General features: G+C 37.0%; 1 protein-coding gene and 1 pseudogene across 1 annotated transcript; one reads left to right on the forward strand and one right to left on the reverse strand.

Annotated features, from left to right (window-relative positions):
* Positions 1–770: 770 nt before the first annotated feature.
* Positions 771–4,870, forward strand: mrpl48 (mitochondrial ribosomal protein L48). The gene is made up of 8 exons (XM_051401018.1): positions 771–942; positions 1,604–1,662; positions 2,205–2,236; positions 2,376–2,455; positions 2,850–3,019; positions 3,690–3,792; positions 3,877–3,966; positions 4,684–4,870. Exons 1-8 carry the CDS (start codon positions 922–924, stop codon positions 4,759–4,761), a joined length of 633 nt encoding a protein of 210 aa, XP_051256978.1. The 5' UTR covers positions 771–921; the 3' UTR covers positions 4,762–4,870.
* Positions 4,871–6,309: 1,439 nt separating this feature from the next.
* Positions 6,310–11,196, reverse strand: LOC127363991 (sterile alpha motif domain-containing protein 9-like; annotated as a pseudogene).
* Positions 11,197–12,562: the final 1,366 nt, after the last annotated feature.

The following is a 12,562-nucleotide window of genomic DNA, read 5'->3' on the forward strand; positions in this document are numbered from 1 at the left end:
CTAAGAATACTGCACAGCTATATGTAAGAAATTCAAAGCATTTACTGTATTATTATCACTCCTTTATCTATTAGCATACATTATCAGTAGTTGTTTGTTATGTGATCACTTTAAACAGGCTATTGCAATATGAAGAAAACACACAATGAATGCTTTCCTTTAAAGGAAACTGGATTCTTCCAACATGAACATACACTTACAGTATATCTTCTCCCTGTTGTGCAGGCTCAGTGGGACCAGAATAAGAACAAATCTAGAAGATGTTACACCTCAGCCAGTCAATGACATTGTAATTAACATCATTCCAATTAGTACCAAACAAACACACTTTAGCCAAATGCAAAACACTTCAAAGTACTTTAAACACTTGTATATGTTACTTCTGTGTTATTTGCAATTAAAAAATGTGTTCACAAAAAAAAAAAAAAAAGCAAAACTGTTGCTGCCATATTATCTGAAACAATCAACAGTGTTGTGTTGCGTAATGGTAACATTAACGTAACGTGGTCAACAATGAACCTGTAACCTGCCTGTAAGTTTTAATTATGGAAAACATAATGATTGTTCACGAGTCCCAAAACACGAGTTTGAAGTCTCTCTGTGTGTGTGTGTGTGTGTGTGTGTGTGTGTGTGTGTGTGTGTGTCTGTGTGTGTGTGGGTGTGTGTGTGTTGTGTGTGTACACTGTAACAAGAGACTTAAGTGTCCCCATCTCTGACCATCGCTCCATCCCGGAACCTTTATTCTATCGCATTCAGTTCAAACCACGGACGCAGAAGAGGACGGACTGACTTCCGGACGCAGTAGCTGCAGCCGATACATGTGTTGTTTTTTGGTATTTTATTTTAACTCTAGTTTCATGTAAATAACCTGCAGAATCAGACTGCAACTCCTCGTTGTTCCACACACAGAGAGGCTGAGTCATGAATCCCGCGTTTCGAAAGGTAACTTTTAGTTTTCTGTCCTCTGGATGTTGAGTTTCTTCATAGAGGTCACAGCAGAGATTATATTAATAACCACTGACAGTGTCAGTGCTGCTGCTGCTGCCATATAACCTGTTCAGGTTCCTGTAAAAGGGAGGCTTTATTTCCACCTGTGTGTTTGAGAACAGTGTGAATATATTCAATGCTTCCAACCAGCAGCCTTCACACTGGAGAGCTGGAGCTGATTAATGTGTGTTAATTAATTATCAATCGATACATTATCAGTGATTTGTTCATCTTAGTCTCCTCTCACCAGTGTGCAACTTGTCCAAAGATGTTAATTTGTACTTTGACTTACAGAAGAGTGTTAAAGCTTTACCATTTAATTTAACCAGCTAATAATATTTTTAATATTTGCATATATTGGCTTCTTTTATTGTCTCTGTAAAACCTACTTGGTGCTCTGGCAGGAGATAGTTCCCACTAAAACCCAATATAGTTTGTTTATTATTATTATTATTATTATCATCATTCTGTTTTTAAAAGAGATCTTTTCATGTGGAAAGACGATAAAATGTCTCTTTTTACAGCCTTAAAGGTGGCTGTATTTAAAACTAGTCGTATGTCATGAGAGTAACTTATTCTGTAAATATAGAAATTGATGTTGTTGTATTCTGTCCAGTTGCAGGTGTCTGTCACACAACACGCATTAGTGTTAAATCAAGCACTTAAATTATGCCGGTAAGTCCTTTTTAAGCATTTTTTCTTTTTTCATTCTCAGTTGAGATCATTGTAACAACCACAACAATCTTTTTTAAAATATGAAACTTAAAAGATGCCTTTTGGGTATTATTTTCACTGTTTGGGGCAATTGTGGCTATTAGTTTCGATAATAACTTTGCTACATCAAAGTCCAGCAAGTCAAAAGTGTAGCCAGATTAATTAAATTTAGTTGGATTTAAAATTGAAAGTGAGAGCGGCTGAGACGTAAAACTGTGTGCACACATCTGCAGTCAGTAGAGTAGGTCAGAAAACTGTGATGCATCATCACAACAGACAGTTTGGGTAAGAAATTCAATTGTTTAAAACCTGATGGATTTCCAGTTATTATTACCAATACGTGAGATGAAAATAATACTTAAAAGATACGACCCAAGTTTTACCAAACCTGACTTATTGAAAATTTGAATCAACAGATTTAGTTTTTCCAATATGTCCCTAAAGTGATCATCTGTGATATGAATTCTCTCTCGCTGACTTAAATACTGTCGTTGTATTTAAAGGGCCACACCATCCATCCAGCATCCGGCTTGGGGTAAGTATTTAAAAACTACGATGAATAAATGAGCATGTCCAAAATAAAGTGTGTTACTGCTGTCAGATAAACGTGAACCAAGATGCGGGGGAAGGTTCATATAGTATTTAAAATGGACGTTTCTTCTCTTCACACACAGCTTCTGTAAGCGAAAGACAATTTAAATCCATGCCGACCGAAGGGATTGGGAGGTATAGACATCTTGTACCTAGAGAAGCGGTAAGACTCTAAAACCAGATTAGATTTTTATTTTTATTTTAGAAAGATCTTTTGTTGAAGAAACGTGACTAGATTCATGAGATTGCCTCATTTTATTTCTTTTTGATGTTTGAACTCATTTAAATTAATAAAATTTGTTCACAACACAACCCGTATACTGTTATTTATTAACTTAGTTTACTGATGGGTCAAGAGGGCATGCAATAGGGTAGGCTGGTTTATGATTGTAAGAGCGCCCTCTGCTGGACCACAAGACAAACTACCTGTAATAATTGGAGTGAAACTTGAAGCTAAAGATGACAACCCCAGCCTGTCGTATGTCTAAAAAAAAAAAAAAAAAAGTTGGAAGTGACTTGCAAAGTGTGTTTATGTCTTCTTTTTTTTTTTTTTTTAGTCAAAGAAAAGGAAATATAAACAGCAGATGAAACCGATCGTGGAAACAACAGAAAGAGTGTACGGGTCTCTAAATGTGAAAGTGTCCGGTTATGACATGACATTGGTGGAGCACTACTCCCAGTACGTCCACAACCTCTGCAACAGGCTTGGCATCAAAGTGACAGAAAGGTGAGGATATTTAGAAAGACGTTAACTGTCTTTAATTACTACAAAGGATGTTACACTCCAGGCAGTCTTACAGGGGGATATGGGATGGAAACCATTAGAGGGTGCAGGTGAAGAATTGTGTGTATTAAGGGGAGACACTACAGTTGAATAGGTTAAACGTTTTAACCAATAGATATCACAATATAACTCGCCCTCTTGATTACTTGCATCAAGAGAATCATGTTTTGTATCGCAAGTTTTCTGAAATGTTACGTTTAAATATGCAAATGAGACATTATCACATGTTAAGTTTTGGTGAAATCGAGATACAAACAAAGTGTTGGAAATCTTTCCACTCGTCTGGAAGAAAAAGATGTTATTGAAGAAAAATAAACAGTAGTGTCTCGCCTTAATTTACTTATTTACAACAACTATGAGTTTAAGATGATAAAATATAAATGCAGTATGGTGAACTGTGATGCATATATTCCATTTAAACCTGGTATTTTACCACTGTGGACTAACGTAGATTAATGTCAGAAGGCTGAAACAAATAGAAACCTTCAAATCCTCGAAGCCTTCGTGTCGCCTTTGCAGAGCAGTAGAGTAGATCCTTTTGATGAGAACATATCTATGCTTACATTTGTGTTTATATATAATAATATATACATACTTTTTATCGCTTTGGCAGCTATGCTTTGCAGACCCAGACCACAGAGGTCATGCTAATGCAAGAGCAAGGCACCAAGCTGAATGTCGACTCCATCCTAAAGACTCACGAGCGAGTCGTCCAGGTAAAATCTGTCTCCTGAATGCTCTGTTACTGTACTGAGACTTTGTGAAGACCTGAATATTGAATTATTTATCTGTTTGTCTAGTTGAACCGTCTGAACGCCTCATTGTGTCCCATCTTCTTGGAAGTGCTTTTAAAGAATCAGCCAGAGGGAGTTCAGCTCTCTGTGAAGGAGGTGAGTCAGCATGATGACAGTAGAGTTGGGAGGTCGGTTTCAACCGGCCACCTTCAATCCAAGAGGAAGATGTAGTCAATCATAGCACAGCGACTTTAAAGATACTAACAGTTGATGGCATTACAAAAACAGCATTACTTTTCATATCTCAGTTCTTCCTGCACATCGTTTTTTTTTTATAATTAATTTTCCTTTTACTGTAAACCACTTGCATTTTTGACAACATGCTATCTAACAGTGAATGAATCATCTTTAGGCCACTGTATCATGTAAATCAAAGAACCTCAGAACCTGGTTATGTCTCCGATTTGAGATTGGAATCAGTTGTGTTTGGTCTAATTTACACAAATCGGCCATTTCTCAATGTTTCAGTGATCAGTTCACTCAGAAATGCTTATCAGCTGTTTCTGGCATGTGCAAACAATAAGAAGAGAAATCATTAATTTTAGTATTTGGTAAGCTTATATGTAAAGACAGTTTAAGCATTTTTGTGACGAGTTAATTGACTGCATGAGAACACATCAATTGTGTTAATGGCAGAGTGGTTTAACAAACACAAGTCTGCATTAAAGTAATGTAGCATCTGTGCTGGTAAACATTCAATTGAATACTTTTATAAGTGCTAATGATTATATGCAACTTTAAGCACGCATTATTTTCTTTAATGTTTAACACTAACAATCTCTCCTCCTCTCCCCTCCCTGTTTTCCCCCTCAGCACACCGAGGCTGATTACAAAGGACGCTTCAAGGGCCGTCCGGAGCTGGAGGGGCTCGTGGCTCAGATGAACCAATAGGACCTGTAGACCGCAGATGTTAAACGTCATTAGCAAAGGAATACCGGTTTGATTTTGTATATTTATTTCCTGGCATTCCTATTAAAGATGATAATTTGCATTGAAATAACTACAGTGTACACATTCATATTTGACATTCTTTTGTGACCTCTGGAAAATAAAACCCTGTCTACTTTTTTCCAGCGTTAGAACGATTCAATTATTTTTTTTAAAGTAAATGTTGTGACTACAATGATGTATACATGCGTGCATATGGAAACTGAAAATTATCTTAATTTAGATACATAATCATTTTCTTTTTTTTTTGTCTTGAAAATAAGTACATGGAGACAAGATGAAATCACCAAAAGAACAATCAGTAGGACACTATAAAACCTTTTTTTTGTTTTTTTTTTTTAAAAAAAAAAAAAAAACTTTTTTGACTCATGAGAAACTGAAAATACTAAAGATTCATAATCAAATTCTTTTATTTAAAATAAAAAAAAAAATCACAAAAAGTACATGATTCAAATGAATCTAGTTTATAATAAAACTGGGTATTAGCATGGAAAAATTCATTTCAGATCGTCTTGGAACCCTGTTGGGTTTTTGATTATACAGATAAAACAAACGGACTTCATTCATTAATCAAACAAATGTAACATTTCAAAGCCTTTAGTCAAGCACATTACAGTTAAACATCAAACGTCACGTATTCTAAAACGCCGTACCTTGCTGCAGCGACCATTTGAATCGGACCTGTGGCCCTTTGCGCTGCGTCATCTCCTCCCTCTCCCCCCTTTCCTCTCTATCTTAAGCTGTCTTATTCAATAAAAGCCAACACCCCCCAAAAAAAAAAAACACAACATACAACATACATATACATTCTCTGCCATTTAAACAACATTTAAATTACAAAATCAGTGTATTTAAACACATGTTCGTGCATCCTTAACAAGTTCATTGGGTTTGCTTGACCCATTGCTTAATGTAAAACAATGAATATTAAAAGATTTAAAAAATCAAAAGACTGATATTACAAAAATGTATAAAGATACAAAATTATTTTAACTGAGAATACATGTTTCTTTCTTAGTCTTTAGTAGTCGTAAGAGGTTTTATAAATCCATAAACAAAACGCTAAATAAAATGATGTAAATTATAACGTTTTAGAAGCTTAGTTTCCTTAATAAAGTCTCTTTTCACCTGAGGTGTCTGATGGATTCCTTTTCACAGCAGACATGAATAAGTCCATTACTCAAAAGTAACCGTTTGACCAGTACATTAAGGAGGCTAAATATTAACTGGATAACATTTTGTCCAGCATCTTCCTCCCTCCTTTCAACTCCTGACAACTATGTAGTAAAGAAAATATCAAAAAGTCCAATGAACAATCCAGTGGAAAACATATATTAATGCTTCCAAAGGCACATCTTTCTGTGCTGTCTAGACAAAAATTTTATATTTAATAAAACCTCTTTCTATTTCTTTCCTGTTTCTATTTTCACAAGTACTTTGGTTTTTGTTATCTCAATGTCAAATGTTCTCTTAGTGTCCAAAGCTACAGCACTTCTTTTTACTTTTAAGTTTTGCTCCTGTATTCAGACTCCTCAAGCTCAAGGATGAGAGGCCTCATACTCATCATCCCTTTAAGGATTTCATAGAGAGCATCTTTGCCTCTTGTGCTGGCTGAAGTCAAACACTGAAGAATTCCCTCCATCTGGTCTTGTGGGGATTTTAAAGCTGCCACAGCATCATTCTTTTCCTTTGAGATGAACCCCATCTCCTTGAGTTTACCCAGGATGTGTTCTGTATCTCTCACTCTGCTAATCAGAGCTGTCTGGTGGCGATCTACAAAATGCTGACCCGAGGCTGCCATGAAAGATAAAAGCAGACAAACAAACAATGATTACTAAAAGTTGTAATGTTCATTATGTTAACATTCTAAAACAAGGAACACAAGAACTTCTTAAGCAAGAGGGTTGCAATGATGTTTGAAGCCACAACGTGAAGTCATCATTTCACTTCTCAATGATAATTTAGACTTTTGCACATTACTTACCGCTAGTGGTATCTCTCGGGGCAGACCATTCTGGTTTTGTTTGACCAGGTTTTGGGGCAGGGGTGTTTGAGACCTCGACTGATACAATGGAATGAGATTTCATTAGTGTTGCACAGCCTAAATGCAGAGGTGTGGCCAAATTTTCTTTAAGTTTTGGAAAATGAGTGCCTTTGTTCGAATGTTGTGAGGAGTCTCCGACAACTTCCTGTAGCAGTCTGAGACATCTATATAAATGTAGGGGGATCATCTTTCATCATGTCAAGCTTATAATGAAAAAATTAACACTGTCTCTCAACTTCATCTCTGAGGCTTTTTTTAATTATTAAATTTGAGAGTTTGTTGTCTCCAAGTAATTTCAGACAGAGTCCATGGACACGTTACTTCTGAAACAAATACTTTTTACAAGAGAGTTGCAATGATGTTTGAAGGCACAATGTGAAGTCATCATTTCACTTCTCCTTTGCACATTACTACGCTAGTGGTATCTGTCGGGGCAGACTGTTCTGGTTTTGTTTGCCCAGGTTTTGAGGTAGGGGTGTTTGAGACCTCTACTGATACAATGGAATGAGATTTCGTTAGTGCTGCACACAGCAATGAAACATAACATAGAAAAAATTCAACAGCAATTTGACTCCAAAACATTGTCTCAGTTACTCCGGATCATCCACAGACCTTTCAGCGAACAGTTAATTGGAACTGGAATATTTTCTGACGTTAGAGTTAAATGAAATCAAAATGAAACAACCAGCAAAAATACTATAAGGTAGTGGCAAGGTAAAGCACAATTTAATAGTCATTAAAAGTGCAAACCAAATACTTAGAAGGTAAATCCCTAACCCTCAATAGCAACATAACAGAAAGGGTCATTATGTTTTCTGGATGAGTGAAACACCTTAGAGACTATTTCATTGGTGGTTTATTATGTTGATTCATGCTCATATTATGGACTGAAATGACTTACTACATTTACAGTATATTTAATGTTCAAAAAAAGTACATAGGTATTGCAAGTTGTGAAAGTTGTTCTTGTGACAGAACAGAACAAGTTCATTTGAGACAAAAAAGTCTGGAACCAATTTTTAATTTCTGCCATATAGGTATTTGATTAAGCGAGTATGTTCTCCTTCTTACCCTTTTTTGTCTGGATGTCAAAGGCCACAGGACCTCTGATGGTAAATCCAAGGTAAAAGGAAACAGGGCGATTTTTCCAGAGACGATTTGGAAGGTTTGCATCCACCTCAATGTCTTTGACACCAATAGTTGCGTAGACTTTGTAGTGTCGGACCACCCCTTCAACCTTGAGAAGGCGTCCTTGGACCTCTGAATGTTGGAAAATCTTCTCATTGCTCCAATTTTCTTTGGTTTCCTCATTTTGCTGAGGAAACAATTCCTCAAGGACCTTTCTGTGAACAATTCTGTTCAGATCTTGACCTTTTCCGATGAAAAACAGAGGTTGGAGGTACCTTGATCGAAAGTATGTCTTATATGCATTTTCATAAGAGCTGCGCATACACTGAATTAACTGACTGAGGTCAGAGACACATTTGTCTTCACTGTCTGTAGGCCAGTACAAGAGGAGGACTAACATGTGGAGCTCGGGTGGATCTTTGGAGCTCAGGGGCCTTTTCTGCCTAAATGCAGTTAAAGACTGGCAATCAGACATTTCTCCAGTATTTATCAACATGATATGCGCAAAGATGTGGTTGGCCAGAGCTGTTACTGAATTTTCACGTTGACAGATTTCTTCCCACCATTGACGTATTTCTTTAAGGTCTGATTTAGTGCATCCTCTGTCAAGACATGTGAGTACTCCGGCGGAGGTGTCAGCCAACTTTTGTTTAAGCTTCTGGATGAAATCAGTGCCTTTTTGTTCGAAATTTCTTGGTGAGGAGTCTCTGACATACTTCCTGTAGCAGTCTGAGACATCTCTGTCAATGTATGGGGGATCATCTTTCATCATGTCAAGCTTTGAGTAAGTTAGATATTGGTAAAAAAATGCACACTTTCTCTCAACTTCATCTCTGAGGCTGTTTATTAGATCATTAAATCTGAAAAGTTTGTTGTCTCCAAGTAATTCCAGGACAGAGCCCATGGACACATTCTTTGTGAGAACTCTTCTCCAGGTTTCATTCTGACTGACAAGTAGGTCATACACAAGGTTGCAAACCTTCAGGTAACCAAACTGCCCTCTGGCGTTAAAAATATGCGAGACTTTGGTCTCGCCATCTTCTTTCATGTCTGTGTCTAGTTCATTTTCAGCAAGTTGTTCTTCTTCTTTGAAAGCTTCAATTGCCTTTCTGGCCAGTTGCAAGATTTCTCTTGGCTTAGCAGAAACTCTTTGCTCTTCAAATGGTTCTTATGGACTTGGCCCAGTGTATCAGCAATAAATGAATTTTGTGGATCTCTGGCCTTTGCTCTATTTGCCCACATTTCTGCCAGATTGTAGTCTTTTCAGTACTATGTAATAAAAACGAGCAAGTGCTTGTGGAAAAAAAGGATTTTTAACAAATGTGTTTGATGCACGCTCTAAAACTAATGCACTCTGGCGATTGCCCTCCTTTGTAATATCTTGAATCAGTCTTGAAAACTTTTCTTTCTCCTCTTTCTCTGTGCCATCTATTGGGTTCTCTACTATTATCGTTTCTCTTTTGGTGAGCATGTCTTTGATAAAACCATGCAAACATGGAGGAACATCATCTCTGCACAAACAGGTTAAGAAGTTTCTTGCTGTGTCACTTCTGGTCACACCTGCCTCAGCCATCATTTCAGTACAACACTGTGCTATCATAGGGTGAGCCATGCGGACTTTTTTTTCACTTCTCATATCTTGTTGGAAGGTGATAATGAGATCGCTGAAGGGCATCATTCTGTCCTCCAGTGAAAGGTCTTCATGACTTGGGTCTTTACTTTTGAGGAAGTCCAGGCACTGAGACTCCAGGAGATAGGAGCCTGGTACGTAGGCATTCAGCAGGGACAGGAAGGCAGCAAGCTGTGTCTTCAGCGGTCTCCTTGCTTTTTTCATGTTTTTGAATACAGCACATGCTGTCTTGATGTAATCCGGAGAGAAATTAGTTTGCATTATGTGAAAGCCATAGAATTGTTTGTATTTATCACTGTGTCTTCGGCTGAGCTCCTCCTTTTTCTCATTAAATTTTTGTTTCTCTGTGTCAGAAAGTACTCTTTTTAGGATGACATAGTCACCCTGTAGAACTGCATCCTTTCTAACACAGCTGAGTAAAATCACCACAGGCATATGTGTGACTATCTTCTGTTCAGCAATTGTGATCATAATGCTTTCTTTCAGATTTTCCAAAATCTGCTCATTATTCACTAACAGCAGTACAGTGTTCTGGTGGCCTCTACTGCCAGCTGTGAAAAGGTGGACCACCTCCTCCGCTACATTTGTGATGTCTGAGGTTGAACCTGTTAAAACTGCACATCTTAAGGTTTTCTTGAACTCCCACAACACCTGCATGGCCAGTGTGGTTCCCCCGCATCCTGGCTGGTGGAACAGGTTAACAGTTGATATTCCAGATCGTTTTTTTCTTTCGCGGATTTTTTCCACAAGTAGATTGTAACCCTCCCTTTTAATAAAAGGAGTTCCTTCATTATTGGACTTTGGCTGTTCACTAATGTGAAAGTTTAACCATGTGGGTGGGGCCCCTCTGTAAAAGTGTTCCTCCGTCTGCTCACAAAGATTTGCATCAAAAGTCTCTCCTTCAAACTGGTTTGCATAGAGAACATCCAACAGAGAGAAGGAATCTCTGATTTCATTTCCCAAGTAAATTTCCCCTCCTCTAGCTGTGGATAGGGCTGGTCCATTTGCCATCTTTGATTTTCAGTTTCATTTACCTTAATGGATGTTAAAAAATCAAAACAAAACAAAAAGAAATTGAAGAGAGAATTTGGTTATCTTGGACTGTACTATTGGACTGCCAGTTCCAATGGTTGGGCAATGGTTGGCACATATTTTAAATTATAACCTTTGAAGATTAGAATTGTACATACAAAACAGATCAGTATATACAGTTAATAAAATTAGCTTCACCTTGATATCTAAATGCTGCTCACATGTTAATTAGTCAGTAATAGCAATTCAGTCTACCCCCTAACTCTATCTATATATACAGTATATACATGCCTTTGTGTCAAATATTGATTCACAGCACATAGATGTCACCTCAGTAAAACTTTCTTACACCAGCATGCATCTTTTTAGTCTTCCTAAAAGGTATTCATGATGTTTGCATATGCATACAGAGATTTCTCTTACCTTTTTCCATATGATTCACAGGTCCCTCAAGTCTCGTGAGCAGTACAGTACTGTAACCTTAAGGGTGGTTGGAGTTAATATAGCCACATGCCACACCTACAATAGGTGGGTGAGATCACAGATACTAATCTGTAGAATGTGATAACAACAACAACGTGAGTCATTTAAGGCTAACTTATTTGCCAACTTCCTAAGAAAAGGGAAAAACCTGTTATTTAATATATATATATATATATATATATTTATTTATCAAAAGTAGTGTTGATGCAAAATGTATTTTCTTGGCAAAGTATGTTACAGATGTGTATTTGTACAAACATATAATAATCTAGAATCACTGCACGAAACTTTAATTTTTTAATCATATAAGAAATATTTAATATACACCAATCAGCCATCACATTATGAGCACCAGGGATGATCGGTGTAAAATGTCTTTTGTTATTGTATGTTTTTTTTGTTTTTTTGCAGCAGTCGCATTTTACTGGAAATACTTTTTCAGATTTCATGATTTCCAGTAAAGGGTAGGGTGAACCGATACTTAAAGTGCCTTATGATAAAATGAAACAGACAAGGAAAGTGAAACTGAATTCAAAATGAATTCCTGTGGTTGCTCATCAGACTACAACTACAACTACAATGCACTTAAGGTATGAACAAAATAAATAATACCCACCTGTAATATATAATAATAATAATAATAATAATAATAATAATAATAATAATAATAATAATAATACAAAGCACTCATAATAGTAAAAACTAGGGTAACATAGCCGTTACCAATGATACTAATTAAGGTTGTGTTCCATTTATGTCAGACAGGGTCAGGGTGCTGCTATTGTGTATGTTGGCTTGCTTGGGCAGTTGGACGTTGCTTAGTTCCCTTTGGTTTTTGCAACCTCATGGCATCCAACAGGGTTATGTTATGAGTTGTAAACACAGGCGTTACCAATGATACTAATTCCAGGGAGTCAGCATCCCTTTGACCTGAATGAACTGAACTCAAACCTCGTCTCGCAGGTTCTCATGGATCCTGGTGGTGCCTGCTGCCATGGTCCTGCTTCACTCTCACTGCTAATATTACTATTATTATTGGATAATTATTAATTAAAGGAAGTTTTTCCTTGCCACCGTTGCCAAGAGCTTGCTCATGGTGGGAACTTTTGGGTCTCTGTAAATAATTTTATAAGGAGTACGGTCTAGACCTGCTGTATTTCAAAAGTGTCCTGAGATAACTTCTGTTATGAATTGGTATTTGACACATTTGTATTTGACATTCTTTCGTGACCTCTGGAAAATAAATACCTGTCTATTTTTTTCCAACGTTAAGACGGTTCAATTATTTTTCTTTAAAATAAATGTATACAGGCTTGCATATGGAAATTAAAAATGTACTCTCAATTTGAGATACTTTGCTTGCTGCTTTTATTATTACAGTCTGAGTAAGCTAAGACCACAAATGGAAAGTAAAACAATCATCAGGG

The sequence above is a fragment of the Dicentrarchus labrax genome, unplaced genomic scaffold, assembly GCF_905237075.1.
Source record: "Dicentrarchus labrax unplaced genomic scaffold, dlabrax2021, whole genome shotgun sequence".
NCBI classification, from domain to species: domain Eukaryota; kingdom Metazoa; phylum Chordata; class Actinopteri; family Moronidae; genus Dicentrarchus; species Dicentrarchus labrax.